The sequence below is a fragment of the Rhincodon typus genome, chromosome 13 (genome assembly GCF_021869965.1).
Source record: "Rhincodon typus isolate 14 chromosome 13, sRhiTyp1.1, whole genome shotgun sequence".
In the NCBI taxonomy this organism is placed as follows: Eukaryota; Metazoa; Chordata; class Chondrichthyes; order Orectolobiformes; family Rhincodontidae; genus Rhincodon; species Rhincodon typus.
The window spans coordinates 40,659,982-40,685,955 of NC_063344.1; the positions used below are offsets into that span (position 1 = coordinate 40,659,982).

General features: G+C 39.0%; 1 protein-coding gene across 1 annotated transcript in view; it reads right to left on the reverse strand.

The window, feature by feature from the left end:
- plch1 (phospholipase C, eta 1) overlaps positions 1-25,974 on the reverse strand; it is a 79,979-nt gene that overhangs the window by 10,874 nt on the left and 43,131 nt on the right. Inside the window, exons 12-20 of the mRNA XM_048604606.1 lie at positions 25,336-25,410; positions 25,030-25,118; positions 23,546-23,643; positions 16,893-17,072; positions 11,605-11,712; positions 7,050-7,174; positions 5,880-5,964; positions 3,291-3,437; positions 3,108-3,187 (exon numbers count right to left, since the gene is read on the reverse strand). Coding sequence (XP_048460563.1) covers positions 3,108-3,187; positions 3,291-3,437; positions 5,880-5,964; positions 7,050-7,174; positions 11,605-11,712; positions 16,893-17,072; positions 23,546-23,643; positions 25,030-25,118; positions 25,336-25,410 — 987 coding nt within the window. The remainder of the gene's footprint in view (positions 1-3,107; positions 3,188-3,290; positions 3,438-5,879; positions 5,965-7,049; positions 7,175-11,604; positions 11,713-16,892; positions 17,073-23,545; positions 23,644-25,029; positions 25,119-25,335; positions 25,411-25,974) is intronic.

Sequence of the window (25,974 nt, forward strand, 5' to 3'; positions counted from 1 at the left end):
TTTTATGCAACAAGGTGCAGGGCTGGATGAACACAGCAGGCCAAGCAGCATCATGGAGCAGAGAGGCTGACGTTTCGGGCCTAGACCCTTCATCAGTTTGTTTGCCATGTGTATGTTATGAAGAATGTGCAAAGAGGTAAATGAAAATCTGAAAGGACTAGTGGAAACTGCACCAAAGGTATCAAATCTATGAAACTTATTCTCAAAAGAAAGAGGAATGCCATTAGACAAGAGTAACACCGTAAGTTGATCTAATAAAGTGTTTCACTGCAAAGAAAAAGACTGTTTACTGTTAACACTGGTAAGATTGATAAGCTTGAACAGAAAATGTAACCTTTATTCTTGTAAATATACATTCGTTGTAGATATAAGATCCAGGAAGCGGATAAGCCGGCCACAATTAACCAGGAAAGTTAAGGATCGAGTCAAATTGAAAGAAAAAACATACAATGTGGTAAAGATTAGTGGTAAGTCAGAGGATTGGGCAAGTTTTTAAACGAAAAGACCTAAAAGAAAAATGGCTGAAGAAGGGTCTAGACCCGAAATGTCAGCCTTCCTGCTCCTCTGATGCTGCTTGGCCTGCTGTGTTCATCCAGCTCTACACCTTGTTGTCTCAGATTCTCCAGCATCAGCAGTTCCTACTATCTGTATGGCAAAGATCAACTTTGAGAGTAAACTTTCAAGTCACATCTAGATGGGCAACAAAAGCATCTTTAAATATATAAAAAGGAAGCGAGAGAGGCCAAAATGAACATCAGCTCCTTAGAGAATGAGGTTAGGGACATAATAATAGACAACCAGGAAATGACAGAGGAGTTGAGTAACTACATTGCATTAGTCTTCACAGTAGAAGACATTAATAACATTTCAAAATAACTAAATACTTAAAAGGCAAAAGGAGAAAAAAAAAATAAACTAACGACCACTAGTGAAAAAGTTATAAGGAAACTAATGGGGCTAACAACTGATAAGTCGCTTGGACCTTTTGGAATGCATCCTAGGATATTAAAAGGGGTAGCTATAGAGACAGTGGATGCACTAGTGGTAATCTTCCAAGAATCCTTAGATTCTGGAAAAGTCCAAAAGAATTAGAAATCTGTCAATGTAACACCTTTATTTACAAAGGGGAACAGACAAGAAACAGCGAACTGTTGGTTTAACATATGTTATTGGGAAAAATTCAGAGTGTATTATAAAGGATATAAACATATAATATGATCAAGCAGAGTAAGCATGACTTCACGAAGGGGAAATCATGCCTGACAAATTTATTAGAATTTTATTAGGTGGTAACAAGTAGGAAAGCTAAAAGGGGAAGTGGTTAGTGTACTTATATTTTCAGAAGGTGTTTGATCATGTACCACATGTTAGGCTACTTGTGAAGATAACAGTTCATGGTGTTGGAGGTAATATACTAGCATGGATAGAGGATTGGCAAAATAATAGATGACAGAGTTGGAAAATGAGGGCATTTTCAGGATGGCAACCAGTAACTAGTACAGTAACGCAGGAATCATTGCTGGGCCCACAATTATTTACCAAACTAGTGACTTGGATGAGGAAAATGAATTTGCAGTAGCCACGTTTGCACATGACACAAAAGTATCGATTAGGCAAGTGGTGAGAAAAACAGAGAATCTGTAGACAGATATAGATCAGTTAAACAAGTGGTTAAAAACTTGACAGATGGAATATAAAGTGGGAAGATGTGATATTATGCATTTTGGCTGTAAGAATAAAGAAGCTGAACAATATTTAAATGGAGAAAGACTGCAGAAAGCTATAGCACAGAGGGATTTGGGAGTCCTCATACATAAATCACAAAAAGCTAGCATATATGGATCACTCAGAGATAATAAGAACTGCAGATGCTGGAATCAGAGATAACACAGTGTGGAGCTGGAGGAGCACAGCAGGCCAGGCAGCATCATCTTTCTGAAGAAGGGTCCCGACCCGAAACGTCAACTTTCCTGCTCCTCTGATGCTGCCTGGCCTGCTGTGTTCCTCCAGCTCCACACTGTGTTATCAGCGTATATGGATAGCAGGTAGTAAAGAAAACACGTGGAATGTTGGCCTTTATTTCAAAGGGAATGGAGTATAAAAATAGGGAGATCTTGCTGAAACTATACAAGACACTAGTCAGACTACAGCTTGATTAGTGCGAACAGTTTTGGGTCCCTTATCTAAGGAAAGATATACAGTCACTGAAGGCAATCTGGAGAAATTTCACTTAGAAGTTAAGAAATTGATACCAGGTATGGAGGGACTGTCTTATGCAGGCAGGTTGAATAGGTTGGGCTTGCATTCACGGGAGTTTTAAAAAAATGACAGGCAACCTTACTTAAACATACAAAATTCTTAGGAGATCTGACAGGGCGCATGTGGAGACGTTGGTTTCCCTTGTGGGAGAATCTAGGACCAGACAGCATAATCTCAGAGTTAAGGGTCACCTATCTGAGATAAAGAGAAGAAGGAATTTCTTCTCTCTGAGAATAGTAAATCTTTGGAATGTGTTACTGCAGAGAGCTATTGTGCCTGGGTCATTAAGTAAGGCTGAGATAGTCTGTTTTTCCATCAGTAAGGGAATCAAGGGTTACAGAGGCAAGGCAGGAAAGCGGGGTTGAGGATTATCAGGTCAGCCATGATCACACAGAATACCATAGAGGCTCGATGGACTAAATGACACGCTTCTGCTCCTATTTTTATGGTCTAATTCTGCTGAATGAGTTAGTGAAGCTAAATTGTCGTTTTAAAGGTAACAGTGACAGTTGGTTATATGTAGTCATTCCATTCCTAATTATATAACAGGACCATGCCATTTCTAAATAATGTTTAAAACTTGAAGAATACAATTTACTTATCATTGACTTCACAGTTTAAAGTTTCTTTAAAATTGTACTTGATTCTTTCTGAAGTTAAATTGCTAAAAGCTAACTTGCAATTTTGTTTTAACTTGCCTTACTCAAAGCTTAAAATCATGTGAATTTATCTTGCTAGATTTACTAAATGACTAATTTTCTATCTTCAAAGTACACATTTCATTCAAATAATGCAGCACCAGGACTGATAATATTTCTAAATTCCAGATGAAAACAAACATTACATACCTTTCCATGAATGTCATGAATCATCACATGCACAAATAGTGAAGCTTCTGCTGTGCCCTCTAGGTAAACATGCCTATATCCTATGGAAGGAAGATGTTTGTTCAAATCTACATGTTACTTGTTGACCTATAGCAATGCAGTATGAATGGTGACTTCATAAATGATTTTAAAAGGTGTACTAACCAGGCATTAGTGCACTAAAAGGCACGGTTCTTTGACCAACAAAGTCTCGACCAATGGGATCATGATCCCAGACTAGAAAGCGAATCAAGGCTAGTTCAGGCATGTGGACTGTAAAAGTTATAGTTTCCTCCCAGACAGGATTAAACCCTAAAGATGAGAATTAAGTTTAGGATTCCATTTCTGTTTGGAACATCTCTTAATATCACATACATACAAATACTTCTGCCATTAACAGCTTTATTGGGAAATAGCCAGTTTTAATAATGCATTAGAGAACACAGTTAAAGAAATACTAATGCTGCAGTGACAGTTAGGCTCCTTTGATTTGTACCATTTACACACAATTGCGTTATATGGTTAAAAAGTATTGAGGACAATGTTAGATATGTAGAAATAGTGACACTGAAACTTAAACATTTTAGCTATCAAATCAATACCATGCAAACTAAACGAAGATTGATAATATAACACAATAAATGTAAATGTGGCAGACGAGTCAATTTGTGAGACAGAGAGCGAGAGGGAGAAAGTGCTTGTGTATCAATGAGAGGAAACAAACTATCAGGAGTACATGAATATTACAGTCATGCGCTGGTCAGATTGTATGAAGGATTAAAGAATATTAAATTACCAGCAGATTTACAATAATCCAACAACCCTTTAGATTCTTTTAAAGCTCCTTTGCTTGCCCACAAATTAATAAATTTATTTAATTCCATTTTATAAAGAGATTTGAACTGACAGTTACTGAATTACTAATCTATTGCTATAACTCCAACACTATTCAATCCACAGGATCACATACCCATGAAGTCTTCCCAGTGCTCTAGAAAAGGGCATCCCATAGCCCAATGTTTGTCTCAATTTACGTGGGTCGCTGGTACTCTTCACCACTTCTCCAGTGCTCAATAATTCAGAAGATAGAGTCATAGAGATGCACAGCATGGAAACAGAACATTCGGTCCAACTCATCCATGCCGACCAGATATCCTAAATTAATCCAGTCCCATTTGCCAGCATTTGGCTCATATCCCTCTAAACCCTTCTCATTCATATCCAACGTTCCAAAACGATGCAACAGCTTATAAAACAGTAATTACTGCTTCAAGAATTCAAGGAAATCAGTTCCAACACTGAAAAGACCTCAAAAAAGGAGCAGCTTTTACAGCCACAATTTTCTCCGGTCCTGTATCTTGGAATCCACCAATCTTCCCCACAAGTGCAAGCAACCCCAAAAATGATCCATACTGCAGTTTTGACAGGCTACAGCCTCAACTATTATTGCTACATTTTCTTGTACTGACAAAACCTGACCTTTCTGCTATTAAAACAGACCATCAGAACTCCTTCCACAACCTGGAAGACTTCCCAGATATTCGGCAAGAACTGCCTCAGTGTTCCAGATGAGACCACACCACCCATCTCTACTAAGTTTTACAACTTTCCAGTGCTAGTGGTGTTAGATATTAATACCTACAAAATGTAAATAGATTGGAGTAGTTAGTATTTAGTTCAACTTGACCATGTTTACAATATATTCACTGTCACAACCAATAGAACCGAGGAAACCATTTGAACACTTACATGTAGCTAAATTAGTCATTTTTATACTATATTAACTGTATTTATTAATCAAAAATACAGTATTGAATACTAATCAGTCATGAAACAGATGATTGTAAAAGTAATGAACCTTGGAACTTATCACCAATAAATTAAAAACAATTCAATGGACCATGCAACTGGCTGCAACTGTCAAAATCCTTGTCCTAAGTTGTGATGTCCACTTTTCGTGGATAGGTTTTCTAAAATTTACTGCCAATGTGGTCCTCTTTTGCCTTATTTGGTTAAGCCTTACTCAAACAAAAATAGATTTACTGAATCACTCACAACTGCTGAAAAATAGAGTGCTGTAGTTGCATCTATCAACCTAACACAGAAAAACTATCCTTCAACAGAAATGTTCTATCCCAAGACCCCAATCTGCTTACCAATAGCTACAAATTCCTATGATCTCGATTTTTTCCCATCTTGGCAGTTAACATTCAACATTAGCTGTTGCACTCGATGGTAACATTTCTACTGTTCAGAGTCAACTTGCCAACAATCAACACTTTCTTCTCATTATTTTAGTGCTGATTTCCTTTTACTTTCATATTTCTTGCGAATTATTCTGGTAAGTAGAAGACAAATAACTCGATAGCAAAAAATCTTCATTGTTTATAAAGGCCAAACCTAACCAGGACTTAAGTACTGTTCCTCCTTAACAACAGTGTTCTTTAGTGCTGCTTACGTGGACAAGACATAGGTATAGTATGTTCCATCTTTTATTTCCAAACTTATGACAACTCTAGATGATATTTATAGCAATTAGGAAATGACTCCATCAAAAAATATCTATGCTACTTTAGTATGTACAAAGTCTGCTCTAAATTAAAACAGGTTATCACACACAAGTATTTGTACCTGAGTGAACAATGCAGACTTGAGTTTAAGAGGCTTATCAACATCCCTGTTTAGTCATTTATAAAGTGAAAAGCACCATTGTAAACAAACATAGTCAGCACATAATAGTACCTAAGATCTTACCATTATCACCCACCGCTCTGGTATGTTCCTTGCAGCAATCTATTGGTAAACCAACGATTTCCACTTCAACGAAGGGATCAATTATCTGTTGAAGATCAAGCATGTGAAAAACTTAAACGTGTGAATATTTTCCAGAATATACAGATGCACTTGTTCACTTAATTTGCAAAAGTGATGCAATTAAGAGAAAATACATGTTATATTATTACACTGTTTCAGAGAAGTTATGTGAGTTAATCACAAAAATGGGGTGGCATGGTGGCTCAGTGGTTAGCACTGCTGCCTCACAGCAACAGGGACCTGGGTTTGATTCCACCCTCGGACAATTATCTGTGTGGAGTTTGCATGTTCTCCCTGTGTCTGCATGGGTTTCCTCCAGGAGCTCCAGTTTCCTACCACAGCCCAAAGATGTGCAGGCTAGGTGGATTGGCCATGCTAAATTGCCCATCGTGTTCAGGGATGTGTAGATTAGGTGGGTTATAGGGGGCTGGGTCTGGACGGGATGCTCTGACAGTTGGTGTGGACTTGTTGGGCTGAAGGGCCTGTTTCCACACTATAGGGATTCTATGAATCTATGAAAAAATTGGTAACTGCACTAACTTGGAATGATAGCAGCCACATTTCCTTGTTATTAACTTCAGCAAAACAATAGGTAAACTCTCAATGGTTCAAATGGTTATCTTTATGAACTTTTACAATTTCTTTCTACTTAGGAGAAGTTTGTTAAGTACATAAGGAAGAAATTAATAGATGGATGTGCTGATAATATGAGATAAAAAGAGGTGATAGAGACTAATATGGAGTGTAAACACTGTCATGGACAAATTGGGCAGAATGGCTATTTTCTGTGCTGTGTTTCCTGTGCAGTTTTATTTACTTTTTGAGAAATCTTAGTGCTATAGTTTTACATTTCAACGTGGTATCTGTCCAAAGGCCATGTTTACAAGTTTTTTGTGGATACTGAACAGTATCCATTGGAATAATCTCATTCTGGAGCCATTTATTGAACAAGAAAAGCATAATTGGAGATTTGAATAATTCTTCTGAAACGACAAAATTAATTTTCTGCTTTCTTTTGCAGGAGGAATCAAAGCAGGGACTTTTACAAAAAATATAAATTCGATTTTAATGATTAAAATTCATACTGACAACACACTGAAATGACATTACCTCTCCTCTGTCCCCAAACATAGTATGAGGTGGCTTTGGTAAACGCTGCCCACTGATTATTTTCAGGGTTAGATGCTTTTTTAGATGACCATGCAAAGGATCTTCAGAAAACGGGTTAAAAACACCTAAAACAGCAATTCAGTACACTTTAAATACCTGTATGGTGTTGAATTAATAGCTATGGTCTCTTCAAGTGAAAAAGATATTAGCACAGCAAGTTTGTCAATATTGGTCTGCAGGTGCAAACAAATTAAGTCATATTATTTCCACTTGACACAGCTCAACATCTATCTGCTATAAGCACATTAAACTCCGATCAGATGCTTGTAAAATATTTATATTATCTGTTGGCATTTGATTCAAGATATTTTTTAATTAACCTGTTCATAGATGTTGTTGCATACCTCTGGAGCAGGTGGGACTTGTAGCCATGTTCCCTGACCTTAAGGCAAGGTCACTACTTACTGCATCACAAACCTCTATGCAACTGATTCCATGTATTTCCTTGTTAACTGTCTCCAGCTGAATCACGGTGTTTACAACTGGCTTTCTATTTTGGTCCTGTGCAGAACTTGTGAATATTCAAGTCTCTCCGTCACTGAGAACGCTTTATATCCATCTCTGCCTCTGCTTCATCCTGTCTTCTGCAAGATCTCTCATCTATACTTTTTGACATCTCGAAACTCTGAATTAGGGAGCAGCTCCTTGTCATTCACTTTCAATGATCAAACAGAAAGCTTGTGACCACTCCTGGTATTTTCTGTCAGAAAGTCAGCTAGTGACATATGACTGAATCAAAGCCATTAAAATCAGAAGAGCCTGCAGGCTCAGAAAAGCCTGACACGGGTTAGACATAATTCCTTCCTGAATGTTAAAATCATTAGTAGTGTCTATCTTAACTAAATTAGTCCTATATTTACAGAGTACTGGGGTGGAGGTAGTTACGTCAGGAATCTTATTAACAGCCAAGGAGATTTCAGCTACATTAGGCTGTTCAAATTGTTTCAAACGTGAGTCAAGCCTTCATCAAGCACATGCATCAACCCGTCCCTATTTCAGATTCTGGAAATGATTTTATCTGCTTCTCGTAAAGATTTTCTTGTGCTATCTAACCTTAAAACAAATTAGATATATATATTTATTTAACTTGAAGTTTCCTGGTGGGTTTATTTGCAACTAAAATAATATTTACTGTACAGTAATATCCAGACACAACCTGTGCCTCCAGAGATGCAGAAAGGGGAGCCTCTGCTTTTGGGTACTTGGCTCATTTGCATGCTGAGATTTTCAAAGGGACATCTCTCCAAAAGGTGATAACACAGCATCCTTCTTTTCTCCAAAAATACTTCTTGCATGTTACAAGTGTAAACAAACATTGTGCAATAGCAAAATTTGGTTATACAGAGATAGTAACTATAACATTTACAAGTGTAGAAGTGAAAGAGTCCGCTGGTTGTTTTAGTGGTTTGAAAATCCTATTAGGGTGTAACCTTCTGGATGTGTGGATTTGGCCCTTTGCTGCCTTTGGTCTAGTGACATGTCATAAGTGTATGGCTTGTTGTTCTGGTATTAATTACACCGTCGTCTTAAGAGTGTGTTCTTTCATGTTTACTGTGCATATTTGCCATATTGTATAATTCTTTTAACTGGCTTCTGTACTTGCTCACTACTGCCCCATTAGGTGTTATGATTTCACATGACCTGGGCCCACTGTGATCTTGGATACTTCTGCAGGTAGGCAGGTTCCCAGTGTGGTGCATGACCCTGATCTTTTGTGCCGTTTATGGCTGAGGTAGTACCAGACCTGCATGCTGGTGGTGCACTATCTTCATTCTCCCTTGTTTGTCAGGAAATGTGTCTTACATCTCAGAGAATTTAGATAACTGCTGACTTAGCAATATTGTTTTCACCTGCCTTCTAACACAACCACTGCTGGTGGTGGTAACCCCATGTCCAGAACTGTCATTCTGAAGGGTAACAATGTGACAGAAAAATCTTGTTTTGTTGTGCTACACTTGAGGATGAGCGATTTAGCATTCTGATCTGTGCACTTGGCAAGACCATCTGATCTGGGATAGTGTGGTTAGGGTGTAAAAGCTTTGTCCATATATTGTCAGGAATGATTTCTTCAGCTGCACTGATAGCCTGAATATGGAACTCAATGTGACTGTTATGGATGCACTTGAAGTCTTATTTACCTGTCTAATAATTGGTAATTTAGTGACTAAGTTGAAGTCATTTCCATTCATGGTAAATAGATGGGTAACAACTTCCGACCAGGAGACTGACAGAATCTCATATGGGTATACAGGTTATCTACGTTGCTTTGCCTGGTGGTTCTGGCATGCCTTGTACATCATCACCGACTTTCTGCTTCACCATTACTCCTGGCCAATAGATTTTATGTTGTACTAGTTGTCCCGTCCACTCAATGCCCATATCTCCTTGGTAGAGTTTCAACAATATGTCCTTGCAGAAAATTTTGAGCACAAGAATTTGCTTTCCTTTGAAGTTAAAGCTTCATGAGATACTGAATTTATCACTTTGAGGTCAAAAGTACTTGAGCGTGTCTGGTACCTCTTCTCATGTCAGGCCACTGTCTCAATTTAAACATTCCATGGTGCCTTCTGTTGTAGATTATTAGCTGTTTCTAATTGAAGCTGTTTGCAGTTATGCTTACCAAAGAACACCTTCCACCCTGCTGTCCTTGCTGTCAACTTGTTTTTCTAGTGAAATGTCTGCATCCTTGTTCAGATTTAGCAATCTTTTCAGTTTATATGAGGTGACCATTTTGGTGCCGGGTTTGCAGTAGATGTCAAAGTCATATCTCTGCAGTTTTACCATGATTGTAGTCTAGATAGTGTATTTGCCAGTGGTTTGCAGCAAATCATCAGTTTCCACAGTGAATTGCTAACCGAACAAGTATATGAGGAATCTTGTAATACCAAATGCTACAGCAAATATTTCACACTATCTTGGAATAATTGGGTTGCTGTTTTGAATCAAAATGTAATTGGTCACCAACAAGCATGGTACAATTTTCACAGGCCCAACTGCAAAGCCTCATCCATACAATGTATTAGTGCACAATCTGGAAAGCCTATTCATGGTCTTGTTGGTGGTTGTATAACTCTGGGTCTTGAATGAAGTCTGCCTTGCTGTGATCTTTGTGTAACAGCTTACGTTAATGCAGGTTACTAATACATTCCTTGCTGCTGTTGCCATAGTGCTGCACATGTCTTCTGTTTGGCTATGCTTTGTTATAAACTCTGATTGCAAATTTGGAACTAGGTTTCTTGAATACGTGGGCCCGTTGCCCTCTGATGCCACATATCTTACATTGATCTTGGAATACAGGATACCTTTGTGGTGGAAGGAACAGAATGTACTTACTACACAATCTGCTTGGTTTTAGAGACAATATCTGTGTACATGGCTCATTTTTATGTTAAACCTATTAAAGAGACATCACTCCAAATGTGGTAATACAACACTTAAATAATTGATTTATAGTTTGCATAATTTATGTACTGGCTGCAACTGCTGTACCCATTAGATTTTTTTTTATATGGTTTATGGTCTTTTTTCCCCTGGAGCATTGGAGGTTAAGGGGTGACCTTATAGAGATTTATAAAATCATGAGGGGCATAAATAAGGTGAATAGCAAACTCTTTTCCTGAGGGTAGGGGAATTCAAAACTACAGAGCATTGTTTTAAGGTGAGAGGGGAAAGATTTAAAAGGGATCTGAGGAGCAATTTTTTCCACACAGATGGTGGTGCGTATATGGAATGAACTGCCAGAGGGAGTGGTCGAGGTGGGTACATTTACAACGTTTAAAAGACATTTGGACAGGTACATGACTAGGAAAGGTTTAGAGGTATATGGGCCAAATGCAGGCAAATCGGACTAGTTTAGTTTGGGAAACCTGTTTGGCATGGATGAGTTGGACCGAAAGGTCTGTTTTCCTGCTGTATGATTGCAGAAATGAGGTTGCTCAATTTTTAAATTATATGAAAACTAATTGCATAAACAAATTGTATATAGCATTGGTCTAAGTACTCTGTAATTCTGTCCTCTTTCAGGAAACTCCTTTGCTAAGAAACTTTATAGTAGACACGAATCTTATTTTTAAATCAAAATTTAATTTGATGTTAAACAAAATATTAAAAACATATTTTCAATGCCAATTAGAGCCAAAACCACTCATATAATAAAGATGATTAAATTTAAAACAAGACATACTTGCAGAGTTTACTTATCACCAAAATCAATACTTGCTCTGTATTATTTAATTTAAGCAGTACCCAGGAGGTAATATTTTACAACTTGCGTCTCACATTGACAGACTTTACAAGAGTGTATTCGAACAACAGAAATAAAGAAAAGTCAAAGAAGACCATATTAAGAGGGTTGACTACTAAGCCACTAAAAGATACAGAAAACTCAAACTCTAGGTTATTTTGCTTAGAGTTAAATGATAAATGAAACCTTTCACTACCTGTGCTTTATTCTTATAAAGACAAGAAACAGATTAAATTTTAAATATCTTAATACCTTGGCACATCGACTGAGGTTTTAGAACATACCCACAATTTCCATTTAGCATAAACAGTGCTCTGTTTAGCTGCATCATTCGACCATCAGACTGGTAATTTAATGCCACTGTAGATACAAACAGAATGCTCACGTCACAATCTGAAAGTTATCATTTTCATTTCTTTAGTATATATTTTCTAACAATGAATTTAGTCTGGATTTAACGGTCAAGCTCATAGCAAAATAAATGATTTAACTAAACTTCATGCTCTTTTTTGTTTATGAACTGATACTTCAGTTTTTGAAACATTCTGAAACATCTTTAAAATTCTGAAAAGTGACTTGATAGAGGTGTACAAAATGATCCGAGGTATAGACAGAGTAGACAGCCAGAGACTTTTTCCTAGGGTGGAGGTAGCTTTTACGAGGGGACATAGTTTTAAAGTGAAAGGAGGTAGATATCGGGGAGACGTCAGAGGTAGGTTCTTTACTCAGAGAGTGGTAGGGGTGTGGAATGCATTGCCGGAGAGGGTAGTGGAGTCGGCCTCATTAGGGGCATTTAAGCGGCTATTAGATAGGCATATGGATGATAGTATAAGGCAGCGGTGGAGGTTAGATAGACCTTAGGTTTTGGGTAAAAGTTCGGCACAACATCGTGGGCCGAAGGGCCTGTACTGTGCTGTACTGTTCTATTATCTATGTTCTATAAACTTGAAAGAAAGAGTTTCTTTATTCCATCCTACTGTTAAATAAAAAAATGTTTGTAAAATAGGAGAGAAACAGATCACAATATTTAAATTTCATTTGTGGTTCAAATGACACCTGTAAATTGCATGTTGTTTCAATAATTTAGATAATTTACAAATTCCAGAAATGAAATACATCACTTTATTTTATTCTTACCTTTCATTTTCCTACAACTCTGTGTTGGAATGACTAATATGAATCCAAATCTACTTAATCCCTTCCCTTTAAATCTGTTTCACCACAAGTTTACAATAGGGATTAACAGTTTGAAACACAGGAAATGAATTAATACATTAGTTTCAGGATATCCCATCATATTTCGATTCAAACCTCTGAACCTTTATGTCTCTGATTCTTGTAGGTTACACTGTGGTAACAGTAACCTAATTTATTTTCAACTTTGCACTTACATGTTACATTTACATGCTTCCTTTAGAATTATTATTTTTCTTTAACCTTTCCCATTGCCTTTCTTGTTACATTTTTGAGATGGAAAGGACGAGGGTGAGTTGGATCTGGAGAAGCCTTCTTTAATATTCTTAGTGAATTAGTGGCAAGCACACCACCAGTTTTGATAAATTTTAAAAGTACTTTTTAGCCTCACAATGCCTTAGAAGGGAAATTTGTCAATGGAATCTATATACACTGCGTAATGGAGTCATCAGCCTTGGTTACAGAGGGTAGCCCTTGTCTCTCAGTAACTATCCTTATAAAGCATCTGGCCATTGAAGTGAAGCAGTAACACGAGAGTTCTCAATAAGTGGTACCGATGATCACAGATGACTTGTCCATTCATGTAACAAAATCCATTTCTATTGATGATATCAGCTGCGTTATGATATGGTATTCTCAAATGACATGTGTGCAGCCTATAGCACCCAGCACCTGGGGATAACAGCTATGTTGGCAAAACCAACTGTCCGGGCTGCAGCACTGTTAAGGGAAAATTGCATTGGAAGCTGCCTTGTAGGTTGAGGGTTGAGAGATTCCACACTGGTCTCCAGTGGATCACTGGAAGCAGCCAGTTGCATAAAAGTTTAGTGTAGCTGTCATCTTGATAGCACTGATATAGGATGGCTACCCATCCCTTCACGCCACTGGTCCTCTCCAGCAGTTGACATAGTTCAATGACAATGACCGAAAATATCCTCAGTCTGCAGTGACACTGCACCTTGCCCAGCTGGTGAAAATGTCATTGAGGACAATAGACTCTGGTCCTCCTGTATATTCTGAAGGGCCTTCATTTGTGCCCTCGTCACGGTGAGGGCTGTTTGGCAACCATTGGAGGTTGCTGCTGAGCCTGGGCTTGCTGACACAATTTTTCCTTCTTCATTTCTCTGTGCCTTTGTTGCATCATAGCAACAGCGACAATAACCCCTACTATAGCTGGATCCATTGGTAACGGTTCCAATGAACCTGTTTGGGAAGCAACAGAAACAGAACAAATTTTATCACTGTGAGCAGTCAGCATTCACATCACATATAGATGATGGTTTAGCTTAGTCATTGATACAGAGAGACATAGAGAACTCTGATAAGTAGGGCCATGGAATTCCTATTAATGGACATTTGGCATATTGGATCTTAGTCTGATGAATGCAGCACAAACTATGTCACACAAATGCAGTAGGAGACTGTCATTATGGTGGGTTTGCAGGTACCTCATTCCCCCACCTTTACCCCTACATCATGCAAGGAAGGCAGCACTGCATGCTGGTGAATACTCACAGTTCAAGGTGAAAGGAAACAGGCTCCAAGTCCTTTAGCAGCCTGAAATCTTGGATTGTCTTTGTTATGAGTGACCCACAGGTGCCATTTTAAGATCACCTGTGATAAGCTTTGCTTCACCAAGATGACTATAATCAATCTGGAATAACCTCTAATATGGTCAAGATAGCTTGAGGCCTGGATTTGTATTCCACACCGTTGGGACACTGCATGCACTTCACATGCTGGGAACTATCATTTCAGATGATTTCAACCTGTCCAATGGAAATGCCTGATTAATTGCCACTTGAAGGGCCTCACATCGCTCACAAGTAGAGTCCATGTGCTCAAGACAGAAAAAACAGAAGTGTCTGTGGTCCACTCCCCGGACTCTATTGATACACACCCGAATGCCTCAAGTAGCTGTCTGACCATGACCAATCCCCTGAACTGATTTTCAACCCTGCCCTGACTTATTGTACCAGGAATCCCTGACTGAAGGATGTCTCCTTTGACTTGGCCAAATATTCCTGCCCTTACACTGAGACATTGCCAGGAGGTTGAAGCATGTGTGTTTTTCCATTCATGCTGCTGGAACATGGTGCAGTTGTAACATTGACATAGTACAGGACCATATGGCAACATGTCCATGTCTTTGACTGATCACTGCTGACACAAGATAAGCTGTCTGGCTTTGTCTCTGTGCTAATAACCAAAGCAAGACTGAAATACAATAAGCCTTTAAGTTAAGGCTGAGGGGCCGAAAGCACAAAAAGGCAAGGCAAAGCAAGGCAAGCAGAGATGCTGGGAGCTTCCAAGTAGGCATAAAGTGAGTGGGGGCTAAAACAGAAAGCAAGGAGCCCTGGCATGCTCCCTGGTCAAATGCATGATTAGGGTGCCTGTCCCTCCATGCACAAAGTGTCCTGGCAGCAACATTACAATGGAAGGTACCAATTCACCCCAAAGTGCACCACTGAAATGCAGAACTGTACTACAAGTGGGTCAGAGATGTACCATCATGATGTGGTGACATTGTTACATGTTTGATGCCAACTGAGAACACATACCAGGACAAATAAAGTCAGGGAATGGGAGGTCACACAGAAGCACTGAGGATCAGAGGAACCTTGCTGTGCATGTTTACCGGACTCTTTAGATAGAGGGACAGGTAGATAAAATGGTTATAATAAAGCAAAGAACTACGCATGCTGGAAATCTGAAACAAAAACAGAAATTGCTGGAGAAACTCAGCACATCTGGTAGCATCTGTGAAAAGAAAACAAGGTTAATTTTCAAGTCCAGTGACCATTCTTCCGATAGAGTAATTAAGAAGGCAAATGGGATATCTGTCTTTATTAGCTGGAGGCAAAGAGTTTAAGCACAGGGAGATTATGCTAGAATTGTATAAAACATTGGTTAGGCCTGTAAACAAAAAATGCTGGAGATCACAGCAGGTCAGGCAACAGATGCTCTCACGGAGTGAAAGCAGCTCCATGAATGCTGCCTGACCCGCTGTGATCTCCAGCATTTATTTACAGTTCAGATTTCAGCATCTACAGTAATTTGCTCCTACATTGGTTAGGCCACAGCTAGAGTATGGTGTGCAATTCTGGAACCCACATTATAGGAGGGAGGTGATTGCACTAGAGAGGTGCAGAGATTTACTAGGATGTTGCTTGGGCAACAGAGTTTTATTATGAAGAGAGGACTGGAGTTGTTTTCCTTGAGCAGAGGAGACTGAAGGGTGACATGATTGAGTTGTGTAAAATTATGAGGGGCCACAGATAGGGTAGATAGGAAGGAAATTTTACCCTTGATGCAGGGGTCAATGACCATGGGGCATAGATTTAAAGTAATGGGCAGGAGGTTTAGAGGGGATGTGAGGAAAAGATTTTTACCCATAATATTAAGAATCTGGAACGCACTGCCTGTAAAAATGATAGAAGCAGAAACCATTTTAACATTGAAGAAATATTTACAGTCATTTGTGATGCTAAGGCATACAAGGCTATGAGCCAAATGCTGGAAAATGGGATTAGAATAGTTAGCTGGCTGTTTTTGACTGGCTCAGACTCGGTGGGCTGAAGGGCTTTTTCCATGCTGTTGACCTCTATGACTCTGTGACTTTATAACCTCCAATCTCCATGGATGGGAGTTGTGGGTGCTCACTGTCCATGGAACATACTCTGAGATGATGGTTATTATTGTGCAAGATACATAGAAATTGGAATCTCACCACTCTCTAGTGAGATTCCTGTCTTGCCATTCAAAACTTAGTTGCAGAATTGGATCTTTTTCTTTCATGACATAATGTCAGCCAATCTTCTGCATTTTACCAACTGAATTGCCTGTGCACATTGTTTAGAGACTGGAATGATTTTGTCTGATGTTCTTACATTTAGTACCATAAATTAATTATAGCAACTGCTTCAATTTTGCTTTTAATTGCAAGAAATGAATTTACTTAATAAGCCAATGAGAGAATATAGCAACTTACTAACACAATTTCGAAATATTTGAATTATAGTTATACAAGTACATTGCCAATATACTTATAAGTATATAAATATGAGTTCAGTATAGGACAGATTACTCCAGACACACAACAGAGACATGATAGATAAGAATCTAAGGAGCAAAGACTTCAAAACTCTTTGACTGACATCTAATTAGGCAGAAAATCTGACAGAAGGTTGTCAAGCGTTTACTAGAACAGGTCATATAAGATGTATTTACAGTGACTGGAATTTGGAAATGTATGTGGCATGGTGAGACCAGAAAAGAGAACAAAATAAAATTAATTAAACTTACACTTCAAAGAAATTTGATTTTAAAATCACTAACATGCTTACCCATCTGACAGCCAATGTTCCAATACTCTTGTGGGTTAAAATTGCTTGAGTCTATTCTGCAGGCAGATGGGTAGATGCAGGTGAGTTGTTTTTGGTTAAAATGGATGAGGTATTCGGGCTTTTGATGTAAAAGTTGGTTGGCTTGAGTCTCACTTAAAGACAAAACTTTCTCAGCCGGACCTGTTTAAGCAGATTTGGAATATTAACCAGGAATAAATCCAACGAGAAACTAAGGTATCAACAACCATGGTCATTTAAATATTGCAAGCTGTACTGAATTTAAAAGCCAAGAATTTATGTATAAATGTTATACGAGGGCAGGATCACACATGAGGGGAAGGAAATCTGCCATCCTTACCTGGTTGGCCTATTGTGACTCCAGAACCATAGCAATATAGTTGACTCTTACCCACCCTCTGAAATGGCTTAGCAAGCTACTCAGTTGTATCAAACTATTGTAAAGCCTAAGAAGTGGAATGAAACTGAACAAACCACTCACCATTGACGTAGGCACTGGAAAAAAACCCCAAAAAAGGTCTAGGCCCGAAACGTCAGCCTTCCTGCTCCTCTGATGCTGCTTGACCTGCTGTGTTCATCCAGCTCTGCAGCTTGTTACCCCAAAAAATGCTGCTCTGTTGACCCTACAAAGTTCTCTTTATCAATGACTTGTGCCAAAATAGGGAGAGGTGTCTCACAGACTAATCAAGCAATAGCCTGAAATATTCATAATCATGGAATCATAGCTTACAGACAATATCCAAGATACTACCTGGGAATATCTTGTCCCAATGGTAGGTCAAACCAACAAGGGGTGATGGCACGCTGGTACACTTTTGGGAAGGAGTTTTTCATGTCAAACATAATTCGGAGAAAGCACTGAGGCATAGAATGCATTCTGGATGGGGATGCTCAATATCTGTCATCAGAAGTGACTCAGTAGCACCATTACTGACCAAACTGCCTGAGTTCTATAGGACATAGCTGCTAGACTTGGTCTGCAACAGGTGGTGAGGGAACCAACAAGGAGGAAAAATCTTGGCCTTAATCTTCACAAATCTACTTTACACAGATGATCCTGTCCACAAAAGTATTGGTAAGAGTGACCACTGCATAGTCATTCTGGAGACAAAGTTCTGTCTTCATATTGAGAATCCCCTGCGTGGCATGACATGACCATCGTGCTAATTGAGACGACTTTGAACAGACTTAGCAATTCAAAACTGGACATCCATGAAGCACTGTGGACAAAGAGTAGCAGCAGAAATGTATTCAATCACAATCTGTAACCGCATGGTTCAGTATATCCCCCACTCCACCATTACCGTCAATCTCGGAGACTAATCCTTGTTCAAGGAAGAGTGTAGGAAGGCCTGTCAGGACCAGCACCAGACATACCTAAAAATGAGGTATCAACCTAGTGAAGCTATAACAGTGGATGCAGCATTCAATAGATATGGGTAAGTGATCCCTTAACCAGAAGGTCAGATCTTAGCTGTGCTGTCATATCAAGTCCTGAATGATGGCCAACAATTAAACAACTGATAGGGAGGTGGAGGCTCCACAAACATCCACATCCTCAATGACGGGGGAGCCCAAAACATCAATACCAAAGACAAAGCTGAAGCATTTACATCCTATTCCAGCTTTGTGTCCTGAGGTCCCAGCTTCACAGATGTCAGTCTTTAACTAAGTTGGTTTATTCTACACAATTTCAAGAAACATTCCACATGATATCAAGAAACAGCTGGATACTGCAAAGGCTTATTATAGCACCTCACCGCTTGGTGCCTCATCTACAAGGCACAAATTAGGACTGTGATGGAAGACTCTCCATGTGCCTAGATGTACACAGCTCCAACAATATTCATGAAGCTCAACACCATCCAAGATGGAGCCGTCTCCTTTATTGGACCCCTATCCACCACCTTCAGCATTCTCTTCCTTCCCCACTGTCATGCTGTGACAGAACTGTCTACCAGCAAAACCTGCATTGACAATACCATCCAAACCTGTGATCTCTACCATCCATAAGGTCAACGGAATCAATTGTATGGAAATACCACCATCAGCAAATGCCTCTCCGAAGTCAGGATGGTGTGTGTGAATTGAAGTATATCGGAATTTCTCTGTTGACTCTAGGGTAAAATCCCGGAACTTCCTTTCCAATAGTACCATGGGAGTTCCTACACCTAAGGACTCCAACAGTTCGAAATAGCAGCTCACCACCAACTTCTAAAAAACAAAAGAATGTACAATGAGTGCTGTTCTAGCCAGTGATGCCTACATCCTATGTACGAAAGAAAACAGATGTATGAAGATGTTGGACACCTGTATTTGAACAGAGGTCTTTTTGAGCAGCAGGATCTGTGACTGATGAGCCCTCTTCACGATGCCTTATTTTCTCCAGACACATGCAACAGAATCACCATCTTCATGGTGAAGGAAAGGAAACTTGAAGCTTTGCAATTTGGAATATTTGAACACTCACGGATAATCTCAGAATGATGATCCAGGAGAAAGAACTGCAATTATATCACACGAACTATCAAGGTTCTAAATTCATATCACTGCCCTCAATGTGTGTCATCTTCCTGGGAAGAGGAACAAGTAGGGGATTAACATTCTTCTAGAAATGCAATGCTAACAGTGACACTTGTATGTATGGAGTTGGTTTTACCATCTGGAATAGGAGATTGGATGCACTTCCAATCCCCAAGAAAAGACTCGTAACCCTACCCTTCCAGCTCAGGTGAAATCAGTATGGCACGGTCATCAGTGCCATATCCCAACTCTTGACTAACGTGAAGATGTTAAAGAAGAGTTTTATTCCAACCTTGAAGTACTGGTTGCCATCCCAAAAGAAGAAATCATCACCCTTGTGGAGAATCTTAATGCCAGGGTTGACCTTAACTCTGATGTCTAGTGAGAAACGATTAGGAAAAGCAGGGTGGGAAAAGAAAGAGAAATGGTGTCCTTCTGAGGGCAAAGTGTGCGCAGCATGACCTCATTATAATAAACACTGTTTCCCCTGAAGAACTAATACAAAAACACATAGAGGCATCCCAAATCGAGGCATTGGTACGTCCTGGAATATGCCACTATTTGAGGCAAAGATCAATGTTATATCTGTATCACTCGATCCAAATTGGGGACTGATGCCTGAACAGACCATTGACCTGTTTGATCAGTAACGAATATCTACCAAAACATCATAAGGATAAAATGTTCAATAGGGAGCAGATCAATGTCTCACCTCAAGGCAGGCTGAATAAAGAGATAAATTCCAAAAGCAGATAATAAATAATTTGAAAATCTTCACAGATCTAACTCATCTTCAGAATAGTGGATGAAGTAAAGTCAGCTGTGTTAGACATTCGTGTCTAGACCATTAGATTTAAGTATTATTATCCTCAGGACTGATTTGAAAAAACACTACAGGAATATCTTGGAACAAGTAGCTTCAATAACAAGGCAAGCAGGCAACAATTCAACAGGTCAAAGCTGACACCAAAACAAAATCAGCAACAAAAAAGATAAGTGGTAGGAACAGAATGTCTGAGAAATCTGATTATCATGACATTCAGTCCTTTTTGAAGCCTCCAGGATCAATTATGCATTAAAGTAATTGGATATAATCCTATTGACTTGCAGGATGGTATCTCTCTTCTGAAGGAAGGCAATGGTATCGATCAAGAAAGCACATTTACAGCTACTCCTTAGTTGTGAATCGACAGTAACTGCTGACAGTCTGCAGACTATCCCCCAGTACCCTGTTGTAAAACCATGGGTGGATCTCCAGTAATGGGACAGCTGCAACAAGCAATCAAATAAATGAAAAACTAAAAACTGCAGCCCTGATGGTATTCAAGCTGAGAGCAGAGTTCTTCAAAGCTTCCTGGTTTTTGCTCTCATCAAGGCTCCATGTCATCATCCTTGCAAGAAGTAAATACTATCCTTTTGACATCAGGAATGCAACAAATGAAACCAACTTCCAGAAGGGGAATGAATGATACTGTGGAAACTATCCAAGTACTTCCTTGTTGTCCAGGTTAGAGAAAATCCTGACATGCAGTCTCCTGAATTACCTACATCCTGTAGTTAAGGAAATCCATGCAAAGATACACTATGGATTCAGACATTCCATGTGAATGAATGACACAAATCAAAGAAAATATTGAGAACAACACAAGGAACTCTTCATTGTATTCATTGATCTGTCAAGGCATTTGATTCAATATAATATGAAGCTCTATGGATTGTGGTCCAGAGCTCTGACACCAAATAACTGCATCACAATCCTGCAAATGCTTCATGAAGATATGACTGCAACTTCTTGAATCAGAGACACTTTCAAAATCCAGATTGGTGTCAAGCAAGATTGAGTGGTAACCTCCATACAACTTACAATCTAGCTGACAGCGATTATTCGCCTCATCCAAGATCAATTACCATCTGCTGAGAGTATGAAATGTCACCTAGATGTAAGATCATTTACCTTTAGTTACCTCTGTGCAAAAACTAAACCAACCAGTATATACATACATGATGTACAGTAAACAGGTGATTGCAGTGTCTTTCCCCACTCTGCACTGGATTTGCAAGCCACTCTTGATCTCTTCAACACTGCATACAAGATACTCAGCCTGTCTCTGAATGCTGCCAAAATGAAACTCATATCAACCCTGGCCTGGTCAAATATTCCACTTCTCATATTTACTGAAGGCGACATTTTGAAATGTGTTGAACACATCACAAATATTGATAGTGACCTTTCGCAAAGGCCCCCAAACTGGTGAGGTGATCCAACACCAGATCATTTGCGCTAGCTCAGCCTTCTACAAACTACGTTAATAAGTATTTGAAAACAAAAACTTTCACAAGTCAACAAAAGTCCCCACGTATAGACCAGCTGTCCTGCTCACACTTCTGTACTGCTGTCAGACTGAGATGTGTGTGAGACGGTCAGTTAGCTCAGTTAGTTTGCAATGCAAAATGATGCCAACAACGTAGGTTTAATTCCTGTACCAGCTGATGCCACCAAGAAGGTTCCACCTTCTCCATCTCATCCCTCTCCTCACTCTAATGCGAGAGCAGCCCTATGGTCCTCTGAAACTATGGTGACGTTACTATCAATGACACATAAGATGGCTAGAGAAATTCCATCAGCAACGTCTCCACTGTATTCTCAGGATTCAACTGGAGTACAGTCTTAATGCCAGCATTCTCTGGCTTCAAGGACACAAACTATAGTATTCATTTGAAGCCAGCTCTATAGCATTCAGGCAAATTCCCTACAAAACTAATGGCGGTGGACAATGGATACTGTGTCCAGATGGCTGAAAAGCTTTTCATTGCTTGATCTGGTTTTCTCAACTCTGAACCAGCCAGCATTTCAGGGGAGGACAAAGAAAACTCTAAAAAGGTGCTCTCCTTGAAGCTCAACAGCATTGATGTGAAGGAGCTGGTGTTGAACTGGGGTGGACAAAGTCAGAAGTCACATGATACCAGGTTATAGTCCAACAGGTTTATTTAAATCACAAGCTTTCAGAGCGCTGGTCCTTTGTCTCATGAAGTCACCTGACAAAGGACCAACACTCCAAAAGCATGTGATTTCAAATAAACCTGTTGGACTATAAACTGGTGTCATGTGACTTCTGACTTTGTCCACAACAGCACTGACATTACTGATGCGTTTGCTACAAATTGTTCAAAATGGTAATAGCTTGGCAACAAAACGCCAATCATGCTGCATCATGCTTTGATTCCAATGACACAGAATGAAGGCAAAGAAGGAAAGGTCTTAAAATCTGTTCTCTGAATCTCACAACTTGACGAGACATCCTGACTCTTGTGCCCAAAGCTCTGTGGTCATGAATCGACGTGTTCAGTCGCATGAAGATCCATAGTAAAAATATGCAACTCTAAGTGGAAGTCATCCTCAAGTAAGGGACAACTGATGATAATTACTTGGATAAAGTACTGGAAAGTGTGCTCAAGACATTACCACAATAAAATGTATCACTTTAACCGAAGTAGGGGACAGGAAAAAATTATGAGGAAAGCAGGTAATACTTTTTCTTAAATGCCCCTAATTAAATAATTCCTCGTGAAAGAATTGTCAAGATCACACACCACCTTGAACTGAAACTATATTGTCATTGTTTCACCACAGTTGGGGCAAGATCCTGAAACTCAGCCTGACAGTGCTGTGCGTGTACCTACACCACATCACAGCAGTTCAAGAAAGATACTCATCATCACCTTCTCAAGGACAATTACACATGGGTAATAAATGTTGGCCTCAGCAGTAGTGCGCACATTCCCTTGAATGAATTTTAAAAATCTTTGTGACCTACTTTCACTGCTGCAAAAATATTCCAGTCGATCTTGAGCTCATGACAAGCTTGAACTCATGTGACAAGCCACAGCAGTTGTTAATCATAGATCATTAGTTAAATTAATAAATGCTTTAGCAATGGTGTAATTGAGGAATCACTTTAATCAGTGTTAGTTTTTTTCCCCCCAAATCCAGATTTTGAAATATTCAAGCGAAATTTTATTATTGTCTGAACTGGATTGTACAGCTCTTTCATTCACATTTTTCAATTAATTAATGCATATTTAGTTTTAGTACTCTTACAGATACTCCTTACCTTTCCCTAGAAGATCCAGAGAAGTGACAGAGGTGGTGTATATAACCAGATCAGAAAGACCACGGTAGAGTTTCACTGTTTTTCTGTGGTAACCCAGCCTATGGAAAAAACACAATGAGAATTTACCAATGGTTTGAAAGGCGGTTTAACTGCATCAACTTATTCATTATTAGTCTGAAGGAAAGAGTAACTTACAATCAGAATAATTCTATTTATAACTGAATTAAGTTTTGTTCTTCGAAGAGGCTTTTGTAAAGTTGCCATAGATATCATTCCAAAGTGATGTCAAAAACATTTCATGTAAAAATTAGTTCTAAAATTTCCTTTCTATAAAAAATGGGTGGGCACAGATTCTTTCTGAAGTTTAAACTAAAGCAGAATATGTTGGAAACACTCAGATCTGGCAATGTCTGTGACAATTCATCAATACTTCAGATCTAACACTCTCTCAGGGCTGGAAGATATTATAGCTGTACATCACATAAAAGGGAACAAACTAAAGGGAAGAGAAAATGAGATGGGGTGTGAAACACAGTAAAATATAGAATGACCTGTGAATGTGGTCCTTGAACAGAAAAGTGGAAGTAAAATGGAAGAAGTGATATCTGAGAAAGACAAAAGGAGGCATAATAACTGAAACCAAATAAACAAGGGATAGAGACAGTTTGTGCATGTCTGAGGGGCTTAGGCAACAAAGAAAGTATGAAAAATCAAATGGGAGAATAGACTCCAGTGGTCTAGGAAACTAGATAAAGAAACAAAGAACAGGTCAACATCAAGGGTGTAGACCGACTGATTAGTTGTGTGGAGGTCACTCATCACTCATGTTTCTAGTCCTTATCATCAGAAACACCAACATACCTCTCCAACATTACCAGCACTTGTTTCTAGAGAAAATAGAAGCTGCAATTAAGATCTGATGTTGTTAAGTTAATGCTAATGTGGAAGAAACATCTTTTGAAAGATGAGGTGCTGTTCAGGCTAAAGACAGATTAGACTAGGAGTAGGATGGAAATTAGAAATGGTGACTTGCAGGAAGCTTGGGGTTATACTTGAAATGGAACAGAATGCTGCACCACAATTACTTAATATGTATTTTGTTTTCCTGGTATCCTCTCTTGGGATGACAGCATTTATGCAGCCACCAAGAGGGCCAAAAATAAAATCACAGGCGCCTAAATTGCTCTTTGTCCAGGACCTTATTCCCACCCTGACCCATGCATGGCTAGAGCCCTGGACCTAGCTACTGGGCTATGATGTACCCCTTGACCTAGGCCCTGGCCACCAGTGCCCCTATAGTTTCCAGCATGCCCAGACTGCTGTCATCCATGACAGAATGGTACAGCCCTAAACTAAGCCTAATGGATCCAATTTTGTTGCCAGTAGATTTTTTTTCCAAAGGAAGTCAAGTCTATGAAACATTTATAAATATCAATTTTTCATGAAATACTTCTAGAGAACTAGAGAATCCTAATGTCTCTTACCTGTGAGCCTGCCCAGTTTCTTTCCCTGTAGAATCCTGCTGATCCTCATCACTTATGTTGTACAATTTTGCTTTGGGTTTTCCACTTTTCTTTGATAACAAATGAAAATTCATATTCAGTACATTAACACAACATGTTACGTGGACTGTGAGCTGTTGTTCCTAAATTACATACATTTGATAAGCTTAAATAATTGAACTATCATCTGCAGTGAACAAAAGAATTGCATATTTCTATTGTTTACTTAATATTTTAAATAAAAGCTCTAACGTATAGTATCAATAGATTAAAATTAGAAAATCCTACCTTACGTTTGGAAAAGCTACTGATAAATGAACGGTTATGTGCTTTGTTTTCGCTTTCTTTAATGTTTCCTTCAACCTCTAATTTCTGGAGGGGCAAGACAGGAAATTTAAAACATTCAGATTTATAACGTAAAACAAAGAATTTGGGTATTTGCCATACGGTACTCTGTAAAATTATTAAGCGTTGTTTAAAAAAAGCACTGTCCTCAACACAACCTTACTACTGATTATGATTCAATTATTACAGTGAAAAGAAATTATCTTTCTTAGTCATGTTTAGTGGCTTTAGACCTCTTTAACAAAAAGTTACAACTGCTGCCTGTCTTTCAATACTTGAATGTTGGTCTGTAATCACATCATTCTACATATTTCAATTTGAGTCACACAGGCAAATCATTTGGGGCACGCTCATATATATCACTAATGATGAGCGGGAAACTCAGGAGTACCATCACTCTTACCTAGCTTTTTAATCAGGGAATATAACATTATGAAAGGCTGTGTACAAAAATAGTATGCCTGAGAAAGAAAGAGCTACTTGAACTTCCATTGTGCTAATTTGGTCGGATACTAAAGTGCCCTTTATACCTCAGAGGTTTAATTTTAAATTAGTCCACACTGTTAGCTAATTTAAATATCT